The 19,488-nt window shown below is 41.8% G+C and overlaps 1 protein-coding gene across 6 annotated transcripts in view; it reads right to left on the reverse strand.

Moving 5' to 3' along the window:
* Positions 1-19,488, reverse strand: part of NFIA (nuclear factor I A) — a 482,852-nt gene that overhangs the window by 148,426 nt on the left and 314,938 nt on the right. For all 6 annotated transcript variants that reach the window (XM_060206322.1, XM_007522725.3, XM_060206323.1 and 3 more), the window contains exon 4: positions 5,609-5,683. In XM_060206322.1, the coding sequence (XP_060062305.1) occupies positions 5,609-5,683 (75 nt within the window). The remainder of the gene's footprint in view (positions 1-5,608; positions 5,684-19,488) is intronic.

Here is a 19,488-nt window from a genome sequence, read left to right on the forward strand (position 1 = left end):
ACAAAAGCACTACACTAACAAAAGGTGTTAGTAATGGGGTGGGCATATAGGACCTCTGGGTTAACCTGACATGCTTCTGAAAATAAAATCTATCATAATTATTTTTTGTTGTTGTTGCCCTTGTTTTTATTGTTGTTGTAGTTATTATTGTTCTTCATGTCGTTGTTGTTGGATAGGACAGAGAGAAATGGAGAGAGGAGGGGAAGACAGAGAGAGAGGGGAGAGAAAGACAGACACCTGCAGACCTGCTTCACCGCCAGTGAAGCGACTCCCATGCAGGTGGGGAGCCGGGAGCTTGAACCGGGATCCTTATCGCAGTCCTTGCGCTTTGCGCCACATGCGCCTAAACCGCTGCGCTACTGCCCGACTCCCCTATTATAATTTTTTAATTACACCTTAAAACATCCAGAGAAATTTTGTTCACTATGTTTTGCTTGTTTTGGTTTAATATTTGTTATATACACACATCAATAAGCTAAAAGTCTATTGAGTCTAACACTGAAAGTCTGGATTCTGTTTAGCTCTATAATGCAGTTAAGAGAGAGGGCAGGATAAAAACTTCTGCATTTAGCTGAGGACAAGAAAAGTGTCCATTCCTTCCTTTCTTCCCTTCCTTGTTGCTGGGCCTTCACTGCATTTTTCACTTTTTTTTTTTTTTTACTTAGAAAAAAAGATTGAGGGCTGAGTGGTGGCACACCTGTTGAACGCACATGTCACAGTGTGCAAGGACCAGGGTTCAAGCCCCCGGCCCTCCCCTGCAGGGGAAAGCTTTTCGAGTGGTGAAGCAGGGCTGCAGGTATCTCTCTGACTCTCTACTTCCTGTCACCCCCCCCTTCCCTCTCAATTTCTGGCTGTCTCTATGCTATAAATAAAGATTAAAAAATTATATAAAAAAGAAGAAAAACATTGAGAGACAGAGAGGGAGAGATATCACAGCACCAAAGCTCCTTCCAGTGTAGTGGAGGCTGTACCAGAACCTGGGTCATTTACAAAGCAGACACACTATCTACTGGGCTATTTGCCAGCCCAAAGGCAAGTTTCTTAATCTCTGAACATCACAGTCTCCTTAACCTACATAGAAGGACAACCAGCAGCTGTTGTATGCTTTACATTGGGTTGTTCTAGTTCTCCCCCGCCAAGAGAATTGGATCAGTCCAGTTAGTTTCGCGGGCCCCGCCCCTAGGAACCCCGAGAGGGTTCCTGAGTTCGAGAGTAAGAGAGAGAGTGCTTGGGCCGCTGCGGGAAAGAGGCAGCAGAGTTCTGTTTGGTGATTAGTTTGTCTTAGTTTATGAATCGTTGTTCCTGAATAAAGAAATACAGCTTCTCTGCCCAGCCGTTGTCTCCTCGTCTCTGTTACCCGCCCGTGAAGCTATCCCGGCCAGCTGGAGCCGCTGAATTTTAACAACAAGCAGCCCTTGCAAGTGACACTGTGGATAAATTTTCAACTCTCAAGTTTAAGTATGAGGTCCAGAGTTCAATCTCCAGCGTTGAATGCGCCAGAGTGATGCTCTGGCTCTCTCCCTACTTCTCTCTTTCTCATAAATAAATAAGTAGATAGACAGATAGACAGATAGATCTTGCTTTTAAAAGAGGAACTTGGTGGGGGTAGGTAACATAATGGCTATGCAAACAGACTCAAGCCTGAGGCTCCGTCAAATCCCAGGTCCAATCCCCCGTATCACCATAAGCCAGAGCTGAGCTGTGCTCTGGTAAAAAAAAAAAAAAAAAAAAAGAGAGAGGAACTTGAGGCACAGACATCTGCAGGAAAAAAAAAAAAAAAAAGTCGCAAATTGCCCAGGACAAAGCCTACTGCATGATACAGATTTGAGGTATGCTAATTACTATAATTAATTTTTTAATTATCTAAATTATCTTTACTTATTTACTGGATACAGATAGCCAGAGATTAGAGGGAAGGGGATAACAGCAAGGGAGAGATAGAGAGACACCTGCAATACTGCTTCACCACTTGGAAAGCTTTCCTCCTGCAGGGGAGGGCCGGGGGCTCAAACCTGGGCCCTGCACATTGTAACATGGGCACTCGATCAACTGTACCACCACCTGGCCAGTTACCATAATTTTTCACATTAGTGTGACTTTCTAGCACCATACATTTAATCAGTTTATATGCCAGTTAGCTCACTTCCATTGTAAAGATATAGAGGGTACTCCAACCCCACTCATCCACTAAACATGTCCCCAGTGCTATGGACACTGAGCTCTCCCAAGACAGGAAAAGTGGGTGAGAAATACTTAAGAATGCTGACTCCATCCTGAGACCCAAGTGTTAAGTCTTCTGGAAAGGTGTGTGAGTGTGGAGGAAATCTGAGCTGGGAGATCCTTAACCCAGCAGTTCAGGCAATCCTGTAACATACAGCCTGACCAACCTGGATTAAAGATCTGCAAGAGGGAGTGGGCTCTGGCTGGAAGGTTGGCCCACAGCCATGATTACGCTGACACAGCCCAGCCCCACTCTTGCCAAACAGTTCCAGTCAGCATGAGGCCATGTGTGAGTGAGTCCTAGAACGATTACACAGCAGTGTGCAGAATCGGAAAGCGCTCAAGAGCCGAGGAACGTTCATGATGCCAGGCGTCAGCAACAACAACACTCTAAGTGGGACAGGAAACAAAACCAGGTCCCTCTGCAAATTCAGTCTGTGGTCAGGCCATCCCCCTGGCTGCCTGGAAGGCAGGTTTGGAACTCACTTGACAGGTAGGCTGTCAGAGACCGAATGGAGGTCTAATCAAGCTTGGAGCTGATGAGGCTTGGGATATGAGACCTTAGAGGGGTATACTACAAGAGGAAAAAGGACAAGGTTCTGGGAGTAGCTTTGACCAGTGGGGAACTACAACCACCAGGCCCCTGGACACTGGTGTCATAAAGATTAATCTTTATAACATCTAGGGTGCAACAAAATATAATGTTCTAGCCTTGGAATTAAAGAGACTTCTTTTTGCTATTATTATTATCATCATTACTATTATTGCCACCGGGGTTATTGATGGAGCTCAGTGCAGACACTACAAATCCACCGTTCCCGGCAGCCATCTTTGCCTCCAGGGTTATCTTCCGGGGCTCAGTGCCTCTGTACTATGAATCCACTGCTCCTGGCAGTCAATTTTTTTTTCCATTTATATTGGATAGGACAAGGGGGGGGGCAAGAGAGGGAGAGAGTAAGACAGACATCTACAGACCTGCTTTACTGCTTATGAAGCGTCCCTCCTGCAGGTGGAGTGGGGGTCCTCGAACCCAGATCCTTGCACTTTGTACTATATGTGTTTAACCAAGTGTGCTACTGCCCATCCCCATTTTTTCCTTTTTTTTTCCCCCTTTCTAACTGTTTTGTATTAGATAAGGCAGAGAGAAGTTAAGAGAAGATGAGGACATAGAGAGGGGGAGAGAAAGATAGACACCTATAGACCTGCTTTATCGCTTGTGAAGCCACCCCCCTGCAGGTGGGGAGCTGGGGGCTTTAACCCCATCCTTGCGCTTAGTAATATGTATGCTTGACTGGTTGCGTCACTGGCCCTCAGACTTCCATTCTTTAAGTCTTCCATTCTTTGTTTGGATCCTAGAAAGGGCTCAGTGAATTTATTTCCCTGTAAATCCACTGTGATAATTACATTCAGGAATAGACATTCTGTATTATTACCATTATGAACTGCCAAAGAACAGGTAAAGCAGTGAGCATCTTTTTTAACACCTTAGAAAGCGTGAGATACACACGTACACATGCAGTGCCTGTCGACAGTAAGAAGCTGGTCAGTCAGCTGGGCCAGGGAGCACCTATCCTTTAAGTGACTAGGCTCATCTCTTCAACTTTGGGTGGTACTGTGAGTAAACTTCCAACACTGCTGCTTCTGACGCCTTACAGGTTGTCCTGTCCCCTGCAGCGGAATACCATCGCTAGCTGTAGGTCCTAGGTCCTTACAGGTTGTCCTGTCCCCTGCAGCAGAATACCATCGCTAGCTGTAGGCCCTAGGTCCTTACAGGTTGTCCTGTCCCCTGCAGCGGAATACTATCGCTAGCTGTAGGTCCTAGGTCCCCCACTGCTAACACCTGCATTACTTTCCTGCTCTGTCCTTCCCCCTTTAAGTCTCACACTGCACAGGCTGAGCTGAAGCACTGCTTCACTGATTTTGGGTCATTCACTTATATAGAGTAGATATTTAACTCATGGTAAAAAAAAAACCAAAAAACTAACAAACAAACAAAAAAACAATGGGTGGTAATTTTGATCCTTTACAGGGGGGACTAATGACTTACAGCTGACAGTAAAATACACTAATTTGTACATGTGCAACATTTCTGTTTTCCACAGAACAATTCAACCCCTACTGGGTCCTCCTCTGCCATCCTGTTCCAGGACTTGAACCCTCTTCCCTACCCCAGAGTCTTTTACTTTGATGCAATACACCAACTCCAGTCCAAGGTCTGCTTGTTTGTGTTTTCCTTTCTGTTCTTTTTTTTTTTTCCCCTTCTTTCTATGAATGAGAATGAGGGTTCATTTTTGCCTGGTAAATTTAAATCAAGCATTGCTTCATACAACATACATGAAAACCAGGCTAATGCAGGGCAGGTCACATACACTCAGCAGTCACTAGTCTCTATCTATCCCTCTACCCTCGCATTGTATTCTTACAAACAATTCTGGATTCAGGCAATAGGAACAGACAGAAGCCAAGCCTGTGAGATTAGGGTGGCTTGACTCGCTTGACCAGACAACTCATCATCTGGTTCACCTCAGTTAATCATGCAATACTGTAATGCACTGGGGGTGGGGGGGGGGGGTTTGCAACCTGATAGGAAAATATTTATTTTTACTCCACTTCATTCCATGAAAGATTTCATGCAGTTTGAAATCAATGTCAACAATGTCATTTTTTATCTATGAAGGAGTATTTTAAAGAAGGAGGAGGACAAAAAGATAACATGTCAATAGTTGATATTTAGAGCTCTCCTCTTGTCCCTGGGACATCAGTAACAACATCACAGTCATCGCAACTATGTTTTTAAATTTGAGATATAAAAACAAAGGTGTTTTTTGAAGGAAAAGTGAAGGTGGGTGCATCTTTGAGAGAGAAAGAGAATACTATGCTTTCTCCTTGGACTGCCTGGATTATGCCATAGCAAAAAATACAATCAGTGACCCTTTGATCAATGGAACAGGGTGAGGAGAGGTACTCTTAATCACTATTGTTGGTGATTATTGACAAGTTGATAATGATCATTCTGTATCATGTCACTTGTGTTAAGGTTGTTTGTACCTTCTTTTAAAGGTCAAAACCAAAAATTTTTAAATTCATATTTTCTTAGAAATCAGGGAAGCTTCAGTTGTTTGTTTTTTTTAAAACCAGGTTCACACTATAAACTAGGATATAAGTGAAACTCTCAGGATTTCAGTTTTATCCCCTATAATCATATCAAATTTTTTTTCCTGATTTGAATTCTTGGCTGTTAAACAAACTGTATAGAAAAATTCTTCAAGGGGGTGAATGAAAAAGGAATTCGATACTTTTTTTTTTTTTAATCTCCAAGAGGCCTAGGAAGAAAATAAGCACAAACACAAGGCACATCTTTAATAAATCAAAGCGAAATTATACTTACTCTGTGACACTCTTACTAGCTCAGTCACACTAAAAACACCTGATGTGACAAAACTGTCCTGGAAGCCCAAATGTCCTGGGGAAATAAAAACAAAAGAAACAAAGTGTCATAAATAGAAGACATTTGACAACAGAACTCTAAATACTGGAGTTTCATTGTGATTAAAAAAATGTGACACCTAATTTCATATTCTGCTCTAGCTAGAGTTTATGTGGGTGGTACAGTCATTTAGCTTTGTAGTAGATGGTTTTTTTTTTTTTTTTTGGTTTGAATCTGAAGGTTGTGGAAAGCTATGACACAACAACTGGGTGATTTTTTGAAATGGTTAACAAAATTCAACAGGAAATCTGAAACAAAAGAGGACTGAAAATGAATGGCTACCTTGGCTGACCTCTGAGATCTTAACAACTAGGATGAAAACAATCTACCCAAGAATCAGTCAGGATACCTAAACCCCACAGAAGTTTTTAAACATTATTGTATGGAAACATCTGATCCCAATTAGCTATCCATTCACTTAAATCAAACAAGATTTAAAGATGTTCCCTTCAGTTCTAGACACACTATAGGTGAATGTTTAAAAAGCCAGACAACAAAAAGAAGCTCAGTCCTTGATCAGGAAAACAACTTCTTTTGATCACAAATTACTTCAATGTCTTGAGGAAGAGTTTCCATTTATTTATTTTTCTGTCAGTGGGTGGGTTGATTTACTTAATTTTTAAGGAGATATAATAAATCAGTGATTCAAAATGACTTAATCTTTGCATTTAGTATATGTTTAGTTTCTTCCTGGATATAATTAATTTCCTTTAAGATAGCAGGCATTACATATATTACTATTTATTCACTGTTCTGATATTTTCTGGAACATAAAACATAAATAGCTAGAAATACATAATTAATGATATGTCATTTTCCCCTCTGCCTTTAAAGTGTTTTAACTCTTTTGACTCTAAAATAGATGGATTTTAGTTCAGATGTTTGTTTTTTTTTTGGGGGGGGGGTAGTTAGCATAATCACCTGCCTTAAAGTTGGGGCCAAAGAAGTTCCTATTATTCTTCCTAATCAGAAACATACTTTTAGGCAATGCAACATAAACAAAACATTCTGAACATAAAATAAATGATTCATAAATAAAACATTGATAAGCACTAGATTTTACCTTCTAATAAGAGGAAGTAAAGTTACATAGGACGTAGTTTATTTACCAGTAAATGTGTTAAATGTCATGAAAACAAACACATGCAAAAAAAAAAAAAATCACCAGGCTCTGCAGAACTATAAATTAACTTATAAATTGTACTTTTTTGTTTACATTGAATTTCTTCATAAGGAGGTCATTTTACTGAGATTTAAAGGAAAAATTTCAGTTTGGTTTTATATCACATAATCCACAGTATTTCAGATAAAACAGCTAAAATTTTTACAACATTCAACAATTCCCAAATTGCTTCAAAGAATTTAAAACAAATTCTCATTTGAAAAAAAATAACTAAGAAATATTATCTCTCAAAAGAACCCACACTTAAGGTCTTAGTGGACTCTGATTTGGTAAGTACCTAAGGTATTGCTTGACTTAACAAATGAGAAGGAAAGGTAAATAAATAAATAAATAAATAAATATCCTCCCAAAAGATCTTGGCAAGACACACAACATCTCTTTCTATTGTGACAACTTCTAACATTTAATTTATTCCACAGACCATAACAAAGGAAATCCAACCACAATGTACGTTCAGTTTGTCTGAAAACACATACAACAATAGCAAGGAAATTCACAGTTGAACAGGAAAATCTGGGTTGATCTCTAGCTCTGGCTCATCTTTGTGTCACTTGCGGGCTGATACTTGTTTTGGTTCCAACCTTTGAAATTCCTTATTTTAAGGATGACTTAACAAGAATTTCTGTACAGAGTGCATGTGAACACGTGTATTTTAATCCTGCTACCAAGAAAAAAGAAGAAGAAGAAGAAAAAAAAAAAAATCAAGCAATGTGTTTTGGAAACTAAGTTAGGCCTGGCCCGGGGATTTGGAGGAAGAAACTCTTGTCATCCATTTACAAACTATCATTCTTTCCTGATTTGTCCTGTTTGTTTTATCCAACTCTGAAATGCTGGTACCCCCAGGGCCTATGTTGATCTCTCCTCAGCTAGTTCCTCTATTTTCATGATACTGGCTACCAGTGTTGGCTGTGATATTTGTGAAAGCCAGAATTATATTTCATTCACCACTTTTTTTGATGCCTGGGACAAAGTATTGTAGTCAATAGTGAATATCTGTTCAGTGAGTAGATGTGTGGACCTATAAGCCTGTGATTATCAAATTTTATCTTCTGCTAAGATCTCTTTCCTGAGTTCCAAACCCATGTGTCAAAATGTTTACTGGATATTTCTATCCAGATAGCCCACGGGCATCCTCAGACCCAACATGTTCCAAGCTGACCTAATTTTCCTTTTTCCCCATGAACCTGCTCTTTCTCTTCTGAAATCCTTACTTGAACAAACCATTCACAGATGGTCAACTTTCCCATGTTTTGGGGTCATTACTGATTCGTGCCTCTTACAAACATGAAAATTCAACTAACTATGACCAATTCATTTTCTTTCTTTCTTTCTTTCTTTTTTTTGACTCTGTGTGTAACTTCATCTCCCTACTATAAAGGTAGTTCTTTCCAACTATCTCTAGTATGATGTGGGAATGTCCAGCCCATGGACCATGGCAAGAGGGAAATCAAAAGGGAAGGGGAGGAGAGGGAGAGAGAGGGAGAGAGGAAGAGGAGAGAGGAAAAGGGAGAGAGGGAGAGAGGGGAAGGGAGAGAGGAAGGGAGGGATAGAGGGAGGAAGGGAGAGAAGTAGAGAGAGAGAAGGAAGGAGGGAGAGAGGGAGGGAGAGAGAGGAGGGAAGGAAGGAGGGGGAGAAGAAGAGAGAGGGGGAGAAGGGAGAGAGGGGTAAAAGGGAGAAAGGGAGGGAGGGAGAGAGAGGGAGAGAGAGAGGGAGGAATGGAAGGAGGGAGGGAGAGAGAGAGGGAGAAAAGGAGGGAGAGAGGGAGACAAGGAGAGAGGGAGACACCCACAGCACTGCTTTACCACTTGTGAAGCTTTCTCTCTGCAGGTGGGGCTTGAACCCAGATCCCTGTACATGGTGACATCAGTGCTCAACCAGATGTGCCCTCACCACCTAGCCCTAAGTGCTCATTTTTAAACTGATAATTTTATATGGCCTGAGAATAATGTAAATATCCAGACTGCCTTGGGCAGAGAACTAGTTCCCCTCCCCTCCTAGCTCTCTGCTTTCTCCTCTACTTCTGCTCTGCAGCTAGATCCATGCCACTGGTGAGTAGGTCTGAGGATTCATTCATTTAACTGTCAAATACTCACTAGCACCTACTGCAGGCTGATCACTGCACTATCAGGGGACTGAAATACAGAGTCCACATTCAGGACAGTTATAGTCCAGAACTGGAAATAGCTGAAAACATGTAAACCAAGAATTGCTTTAAAAATTCTAAATGGGCCCATAACCTAGATATACACCAGTTTCTGTGAGAGAGAGCTTATGTTCACACATATCCATAAACTACTGCAAAATATATACCTGAAAGCAGAAGTACACTAGAGTTTGCAGTGAGTACCCCCCTAACACTTCCTCTCCACTATTCCAAGCTTTGGGCCCATGATTGCTCAACAATTTGTTTGGCTTTGTATGTTAACTCTCTTTTCAGTCACCAGGTTCCAGATGCCACCAGGATGCTGGCCATGCTTCCCTGGATTGAAGATCCCACCAATGTGTCCTGGAGCTCCGCTTCCCCAGAGACCCACCCTAATGGGGAGAGAGAGAGGCAGACTGGGAGTATGGACCGACCAGTCAACGTCCATGTTCAGCAGGGAAGCAATTACAGAAGCCAGACCTTCTACCTTCTGCAACCCTCAATAACCCTGGGTCCATGCTCCCAGAGGGATAGAGAATGGGAAAGCTATCAGGGGAGGAGGTGGGTTATGGAGATTGGGTGGTGGGAATTGTGTGGAGTTGTACCCCTCCTACCTTATGGTTTTGTTAATTAATCCTTTCTTAAATAAAATAAAAAACAAAACAAAACAAAACAACAAAACAAAACAAAACAAAACAAAAATTCTAAATGGGGAGCCGGGCAGTAGCAAAGCAGGTTAAGAGCACATGGAGCAAAGTGCAAGGTCCCGCATAAGGATCCTGGTTCGAGCCCCTGGCTCCCCACCTGCAGGGGAGTTGCTTACAGGCGGTGGGTGAAGCAGGTCTGCAGGTGTCTATCTTTCTCTCCCCCTCTCTGTCTTCCTCTTCTCTCTATTATCTCTCTGTCCTATCCAACAACTATGACAACAATAATAGCTACAACAATAAAACAAGTAGGGCAACAAAAGGGAATAAATAAATAAATAAATATTAAAAAATAAATAAATAAAAATAAATTCTAAATGGCAGAAATGATCTGAGGATGCAAATAAGCCAAAGTTTCAGAAAGGGTGATTAAGGGAAAAAGCTCTCTTATAGTTTCCAAAAGATCCTAAGGAGAATTAAAAGAAAGGGCAAAATATCTTTTGGCAAAGGAATGAAAATGCTCACTCAAAGTACCCCCCACTCCCTGCCCCCAGGAAAAAGGGAAATCGAAAGTAATTGCAATGTGTTTAGAGCTCACAGCCTTCTCAGAAATTTGAAAGAAAAAAAAAAAAGTCCTACAATGAACTCAGTACATAGCACGAGCTCTCTGCCATGGCACCCAACCTCAGCATAACCTGTTTTTCTCCACAGGCTTCCCCCCGGCCCCTCTCTGTCCTGTCTCCTGCTTTCATCCTGTCCATTGGCCCAGAGGAATACTCACTTCTCCATGAACCTGATTCACCTCTCCCCTTCAGTCTTCTCTCTCAACCTGCCTACCCTTCCTACTCTTTGGGCTTGACTATCTCTCCTCCTTGCCCGTTAGGTTTCTGCTTAATTGTCACCTCTATTAAAAAAGAGTGAGGGCAGGGCAGCAGTGCACTGGATTAAGTGAACATGGTGTGAAGTGCAAGGACCTGCACAAGGATCCAGGTTCGAGTCCCCCTGACTCCCCACCTGCGTGGGGGGGTATCACTTCACAAGTGGTGAAGCAGGTCTGCAGGTGTCTTTCTCCCCCCCACCAATGTCTTAGTGTCCTATGCAACAACAACAATAACAACAGTGGAAAGATTATGGTTGTAGGAGCAGTGGATTCAGAGTACAGGCACTGTGCCCCAGCAATAACCTTTCTGGCAAAAGAAAAAAAAAAAAAAAGAAAAAAATTAACAAAGAAGAGATCCAAAAGGCCAACAAACATGAAAGATGTTCCAAGTCATTGATTGTCAGAGAAATGCACATAAAGACAACAATGAGATACCACTTACTCCTGTGAGAATGTCATACATGAGAAAAGGTAGCAGCAACAAATGCTGGAGAGGTTGTGGGGGTCAAAGGATCCTTCTTGCACTGCTGGTGGGAATGTCAAGTGGTCCAACCCTTGTGGAGAGCAGTCTGGAGAACTCTCAGAAGGCTAGAAGTGGGCCGACTCTATGACCCTGAAATTCCTTTCCTAGGGATATATCCCAATGAACCAAACACAAGTATCCAAAAAGATCTGTGTACACATATGTTCATAGCAGCACAATTTGTAATAACCAAACCTGGAAGCAACCCAGGTGTCCAACAACCGATGAGTGGCTGAGCAAAGTTGTGGTCTATATACACAATGAAATACTACTCAGCTAGTAAAAATGACGAATTCACCTACTTCACCTCATGCTGGATGAAGCGTGAAGGAATCATGTAAAGTGAGATCAGCCAGAAAGAGAATGAAGAATATGGGATGATCTCACTCATGAATTGAAGGGAAAACACTAAGCAGAACTTGGACTGGAGTTGGTGTATTGCACCAAAGGAAAAGACTCTGGGGAGGGGGCTGTGAGGGGAGGGCTCAGGTCCTGGAACAGGATGGCAGAAAGAGCTGCTGAAGTTTGAATTGTTATGTGGAAAACTGAGAAATATTACACATGTACAAACTGTTGTGTTTTATTTTACTGCTGACTGTAAACCATTAATTCCCTAATAGAGAATTTTTTAAAAAGACCAAAACAAAACAAAACAAAACACCTCTTCTTGTTTACCCCCACCCCAAACACACACACACATAGTGGACAAGATGACTTTTCTTTTCTCTCAAAGTGTACTTTGGATAGCTGAACCTATGATTCAGCACAATGAATTATAATTTATTATTATTATTTTATTACCATCGGGGTTATAATTCTGCTGCTCCAGGCATCCTTTTTTTTTTTTTTTTTTTCCCTTTCTATTATTATTTGACACGACAGACAGAAATTGAGAGGGATGGGAAACAAAGAAGGGGAAGAGAAAAACAGACACCTGCAGACCTGCTTCATAGCTCAGGAAGCCTTCTCCCTGGCAGGTGGGGAACAGGTCCTTGTGCATAGTGATAACGATGAATTATAATCTTGTCTTTTTCTTCTATTAGATGCCGGAGACATTAAAAGGTAACATCATGTGTGTGTCCAGCAATTCAGGCACAGTACCTGGCAGGCAAGCAAGTATTAACAAAGACAGCTCTGAACACAGCTCAGGCTGAACTCAGGTATTTATTTTCCTTTCCGTAGCAACCTTGACAGAACTTGTTCCTGTTTCTTTCTGTCTCTCACTTCTAACATTATAGTTTGAACTAAAATGGAGCCCATGGGCATGCACAAACTATTACATAGCTATCATCCAAATGATCTTTCCAACTAAACACACTGAGATGACAAGAATAGGACAGGCCATTCATTTCCATAAAGTTTCCCATCAAAACAGGGCTTTTCCGGTTCTCTGATGAGAAGTGTCTAAGGTTGTCCTGGTTCATGTTTGGGGAGACCGGGTAAGACAGAGTTAAAGGGCAGCATTATCTGATGCTTATAAAGCACCCCACAGGCTAGAGAGTTCAATCCCAAGGATTTTGTGTGAGAAAAGCCACTGGAAAAAATTTTTTTGACTCCCCTTGCCCTACCCAGCGGCCTGATTTCTAGGGTTGATTTAGGCAGAATGTGTGTTACTTTGAAAAAGATGACATGTAAGTAAATCTCAATCATAAGAGAAAAAAAAAAGAAAAGAAAAAAGCAGAATAATTTTCCAATTCCCAATGTAATGACACAGTATATGAAATTATCCAATAGCCTACTTTACGTTTTTGCTGTGTTCCCAAGAAAGGCGTCTGTAAACAGTCTGTGCAACTTTAAAAGGCTTTTAAAACTTTTAAAACTGATTTGGTTCCTTCACGAATTCTTTGGAAACCCACTGATGAACTCTAGAAGGAGACAGCCATGAAAAATGAAACTTGAGAAATGACAGGAAAAATGACACGGCTAACGTAATTACTAAGCAAATCTGGGCAGACTGATAGTTGGTTCTCACTTACACAAACCAAATCATAAAAAGGACTTTCAGGGAAATAACACCATCTGGGAGCTCCATTTTATTGCACGATGAGAGGAAGATTGAAAAGAAGATAAAAAGGTAAATTTGAGTAATTCTGAATTCAGGTGTTAGTATTCAGAAAAGGCCTCAGTTGGGAAGCTGATTAAACATCCCCCAAAGGTCCTAAGCCTTGCATTTTGAATAGGGTCTCTCAGAAATGAGTGCAAAACATATATATATTTTTGTTGTTGTTGTTGTTGTTAACTATGTCTTACATGATAAGGTAGACTGTATGATCAGACTCTTGCTCGAATTCCGAACCACTGTTCAAGAGCAATTGTACAGGAGATTGAAATGAGGAGCAGATAATTTTTCATTTTATATAAAATGGCTGAAAAAGTTCATTCACTGAAGTCTTGTTCAATGAGTTCCCAATTAGAGGACAGATTTCAATACCCTAGAGTCAGTCATACTTACAGTGGGGCTTTTTAGGAGAGTCAGAAATATAAAAAGCCACGTTCTTTTATGGGTGGTTAGTAAAAACATCTCTCTTTACTGGGATCGTATCAGCAGTTATTATGAGAAATGCCATTATATGATAACCAAATCTCATTTTATGAAAGGTCTGAAGATCTATCTACCATCTAGCAGGCAAGAAAGGGGAAAAGTTAGATTTTCAGAGACAGGTAACCTTGCAGAATGGCTCAGAGGTCAGGAGAAAAAAGACTGGGCATTAACCAGAGGGCTGGCCCTTAGAGAAAGTTTAAAGGTTCACAAGGCAGAATTAATGTGATTGAGGAAATGTATACACCCGATGGAATTTCTGTTTGTCCTATTGGAATATTAAAAAACTCTCAGCAGTGAATGATCAAATCTCATCCAGCTAATGGATGTAGGCAAACTGCAAAACACAGGTCTTTTCTTCTAAAACAGAACGTATCTCCATTCTATTCTTTATTTGGATTCTATTCTCTATTTGGAAGTAAGGAGTAATTGCTAGAAAAAGATTAATAGCTGGGTCTTTTCCTGCTTGAACATGTGGGCTACTCAAAGAGAAGAAAGTGCCTTCCTTCTCCTACCTTGTATAGCCCAAAAGTATTTGGGATTACCTGGGAATATGCATTCCCTGTGATAAGTCTTGAGGATGCTATTCTTACAGAATTACATTCTCCTCTTTCTCTCTCTCCCTCTCCCTCTCTCCCACTCCCTCTCCCTCTTCTTCTCCCTCTCTCCCTCCCCCTCCCACTACCCCTCCCCCTCCCCCTCTCCCTCTCTCTCCCTCTCGCTCTCCATCTCGCTCTCCCCCACCAGGGTTATCCTTGGGGCTCAGTGCCAGCACTACAAATCCACCACTCCCAGCAGATTTTATTATTTTTTTGTCTCTTTTCTGTTTTTTCTTGAATAGAACAGAGAGAAATGAGAAGGGAGTGATAGAGAGGGACACACAGAGAGACAGACAGACACCTGCAGACCTGTTTCCTGCTGCACCACTTGTAAAGCCTTCCCCTTGTGGTTGGGAAGTCTGGGCTCAAACCCAGGTCCTGTGCAGGGTAATATGTATGTTTAACTGTGTCCACCACTGCCAAGCCACCCAGAATTTACATTCTTAACCCTCCAAACAAGAAGTATGTTCCTCATTAGCACTGCTCCCTCCCTTGAATTTTAATTCCTTCTCCAGTGATCTTCTCACTGGCTTTAGAGACCCCTAAGGGAAAAGCAGCTAATGGGGCAGTTTCAACTCCTCCTCCCTCAGGGAGCACACTTCAGGTGGGCCCAGTCAGTGCTGTTAGGTTGGGCAGAACTCTTTACACACTGTCTTTGTCTACTTTGCTCTGCAGTCATTTAACTGTCTTTGTTCTACATTCCTACAACAAACTGGGCAAGGGAAGGGTTATATCTAAGCTTTTTTAAAAATTATTTTATCTTTTAAGAGTTTAATTTTATCTTGATTTTAAAATTTATTTAAAGAGAGAGAAACCGAGAGATGGACATTCAAGTACTACTGCAGTGTATGTAAGGGCCTTCTATCTGATGGCCCTTTGCTATACTACTGGGCTAATTTTCCCAGACAAAAGAGTCACGTTATAATACATTGCCTACACGATCCTGCACAATCTTCAGCTCTAGACATACTGGCTTGTTCTGTTTTGTTTTAGGCAGAGCATGAGAAACAGAGAGGAAGAGAAAGACAGAGAGAGAGGGAGACATCACAACACTACTTATGGCTTACGAAGATCCCCCTTCATGGTATACCTATGTGGTGACTGGGGTCTTGAACTCAGGTCCTCACACACGGTAAAGTATGTACTACCACATGGTCCTTTCTAGGTTGATAATAGATATTTATCCAGTGACTCAGATGAGTAACTTAAGGTATTCTTATCTGGTGGCCCTCTAAAGGATATTGTATTATTATTAGGTAACCTCCAGTAATACATTATTTCTAGACTCTTAATTTGAAATATGTTTAGAAAAAAGTTTCCCTCCCCCTCCCCCTGGGGGGAGTGTGGGGAATATATCTATGCAATTCATCAAGCCCAAACTCCAAAATGTGTTTTTGATTATTGCTTATACCTTGACTGATTTCTTCTGCCACTCATTGATGACTTTTGAGTTTCTTTAGAATCATTCTTTCTATATTAATAAATGCCCCAAATGCTGATATTCTCTATAAAGAATATAGTGCAATAAAACACATATGCATACTGTTTATCTGATTAATCTTTAATGGTGAGTTTTGGTAATCTGCTTATAGTAAACACTAGAGGATTTATATATAATGTTGGGTCAACCACACTGAGAAAATTTACATCTAGAAAGTTGTGTCTAAGAATCTGTAAAACAAAGAAATTATATTTGTCAACTAATATGGGTGAGGTATTTTGAGATTCTCTGATTAAAAGGATTTAAAAAAATTTTTTATATTTATTTTCCCCTTTTTTTGCCCTTGTTTTTTTCTGTCATTGTAGTTATTATTGTTGTTGTTATTGATGTCATCGTTGTTAGATAGAACAGAGAGAAACAGAGAGAGACAGACACCTGCAGACCTGCTTCACCACCTGTGAAGCCACTCCCCTGCAGGTGGGGAGCTGGGGGCTTGAACTGGGATCCTTATGCCAGTCCTTGCGCTTTGTGCCACCTGCGCTTAATCTACTGCGCTACCGCCTGACTCCCAGATTAAAAGGACTTTTATAAATGTACTTATAATATGGTTATTTATCATCCTGGCTTATATTACATCAAAGAAATGGCATTAGTATGGGAATAACTCAGTCTTAGCTGAAAAAGAAAGATGGGCCAAAGAGACTTTTAGAGTCATACATAGCAATTGGGCTAAAACTGTCCAATGAAAGAAGATCCCTTCAACAATTGGTGCTGGGAGAACTGGTCATGTAGAATAATGGAAGTAGACTGCCAAGTAACACCATGTGTTGTTTATTTTCGGAGGCTCCAGCTGGCCAGGCTAGCTAGACAGAGACTCGAGAACACACGGCTGGGCAGGGAAGCTGTATTTCTTTATTCAGGAACGATTCATAAACTAACCCAAACTAATCACCAAACAGAACTCTCCTGTCTCCTTCCCCCGCGGCAGCGCCAACAACTCTGGAACTCTGGAACTCTGGAACTCTGGAACTCTCTCGGGGTTCCTTGGGGCGGGGACAAGCGGCCCGCAAAACTAGCAGGACTGAACCAATTTTCCTGGCAGGGGGAGAGCTAGAACAAACCAATGTAAAGCATACAACAACCATGCACCAAAATTAGCTTGAAATGGATCAAAGATGTGGCTATTAGACTGGAAACTATAAAATACATAGAAGGACATATCAATGAAACATTTTAGGACCTTATAACCAAGCATGCATTTGGAGACTCCACCTCATGGGCAAAAGAAGCTAAAACATTGGATAAATGGGGTCAAATCAAATTTAAAGATGTCTACAAATCAAAAACGAATACCATAAGGGCAAATAGGCAATTGGCAACTGCGAGCAGGTATTTGCACAATGGATATATCCAGCAAGCTTTTAATACCAAACATTCTATAAGGAACTCATACAACTCAACAAAACGGAAAAGGACAACCCAGTGAAAAGGTGGGCAGAAGACATAACAGCTCTCGAAAGGAGAAATACACATGGCCCGCAGACATATGCAGAAATGCTCCACATCAATCGTCATTAGAGAAGTGCAAATTAAGACCACATTGAGATCCCACCTCACACCTGTGAGAATGGGCTCCATCAACAAAACAGGAGAGGATGAGTGTTGAAGAGGATGTGGAGAGAGAGAGAGAGAGAAAAAAGAGAGAGAGAGAGAGGGAACTCGATTACACTGCTGGTAGAAATGCAGACTGGTGAGGGTAGATAGCATAACGGTTATGCAAACAGACTCTCATGCCTAAGGCTCTGAAGTCACAGGTTCAATCCCCTGCATCACCTTAAACAACCATAAACTGGTGCAAACACTATGGAGAATCCTTAAATACATACAAATGGAAATACCTTATGACCCAGCAATTCCACTCCTAGGCATTTATCCAAAAGATATGAAAAACAGGGGGCTGGGCCATAGCACAACAGGTCAAGCACGAAGGGCAAGGACCAGCATAAGGATTCTGGTTCGATCCCCCAGCTCCTCACCTGCAACCCAGTGGGTTGCTTCACAAGCAGTGAAGCAGATCTGCAGGTGTCTGTCTTTCTCTCTCCCTCTCTGTCTTCCCCTCCTCTCTCCATTTCTCTGTCCTATCCAACAACAATAACAAGAACAGCAAAGTGGAGAAAATGGCTTCCAGGAGTGGATTCATAGTGCAGGTAGTGAGCCCCAGCTATAACCCTGAAAGCCAAAAAAAAAAAAAAAGGATATGGAAAAAAAAACTAGTTCTAAGGGATATATGCATTTCCCATATTCATAGCTGCATTATTTACAATAGCTAAAATGTGCAAGCAATCAAAATGCCCTTTGACAGATAAAGTTAGGGGACATATACTCAATAGAGTACTACTCAGCAATAAAAAAAAGATGATATTGTGTCCTTTGCAGTAATAATGGATGGAACTAGAAGAGATCGTGACTTAGTGCAGTAAGCAAGAAGGTGAAAGACAACTACCTGATTATTTTACTCATGTGAAACAGAGAGACTGGAACACATGAATTTGAAAATAAAATTGTAAATTCATATCTAAGACTATGGGAGAACTATGTTAGTAACAGCTAGGGGACTGGAATAGGGGTACAGAACTCCGATGGTCGGAGTGGTGTGGAACTCCTATTATTTTATAAATCACTATCCCAGTGAAGGGGGAAAGATGTAATACTTCAAATCACGAAACTTCCTAGATTTTAGTGGGATACACTAAAATCTAGGAAGTTTCTGGCTCCTACGCTATTTAATATTTACATCAATGACCTCCCAGACACTTCTTCAAGGAAGTTCATCTACGCCAATGACATCTGCTGTGCAACTCAGGCATCCAAGTTCGACATCCTCGAGGAAACACTCAACGAAAGACATGTCTCTGATATCTGATTACTGTAAAAAATGGCGACTAACCCCTAGCACTGCAAAAACGGTATCATCTGTTTTCCATCTACACCATGCCTCGGCCTCGAGTGAGCTTAATGTGCAGCTTGACGATATGAGAATCCGGCATGAAGCCCAGCCAGTCTATCTTGGCGTTACTCTTGATCGCACTCTGTCATTTCACAAACATCTCATAAAAACTGCAGCAAAGGTGGGCGCAAGGAATAACATCACTGCAAGACTGGCCAGCTCCTCATGGGGCGCGAGCGCTTCCACACTACGATCATCATCTCTGGCATTATGCTATTCCACTGCAGAATACTGTGCCCCAGTATGGTTCCATAGCCCCCATGTCCACTTGGTCGATTCCAAATTATATTCCTCCATGAGGATAATTTCTGGAACCATCCATTCCACCCCGGTTCCATGGCTGCCAGTTCTTAGCAACATCGCCCCGCCAGATATTCGTCGGGATGCGGCATCATCTAAGTTCATTTCCCACGTCTACGCTCGACCGGACCTGCCAGTATACGCGGATATCTTCACCCACCCTGTCCAACGCTTGACGTCTCGTCACCCAATCTGGTCCCCTACGCCTACACTGAACTTCTCTGTTCCAGTCTCTTGGAAACAGAGCTGGCAGTCAGCTGAGGTAAAGAACAAACACCTCATCACAGACCCCTGCAAGCGTCAACCCGGCTTTGACCTAGCACGTTATGATTGGGCCCTCCTCAATGGCTATCGAACAGGCCATGGCTGGTGCGCCGCTATGTTCCACCTCTGGGGAGCCAGAGACGACCCGAACTGCCCCTGCGGCTCCAGACAGACTATGACCCACATAGTCAACGACTGCCACCTCTCCAGATTCAAAGGAGGTCTCGGAACTTTACATCAGGCTCAACCTGACGCTGT

The sequence above is a fragment of the Erinaceus europaeus genome, chromosome 13 (assembly GCF_950295315.1).
Source record: "Erinaceus europaeus chromosome 13, mEriEur2.1, whole genome shotgun sequence".
Classification (NCBI taxonomy): domain Eukaryota; kingdom Metazoa; phylum Chordata; class Mammalia; order Eulipotyphla; family Erinaceidae; genus Erinaceus; species Erinaceus europaeus.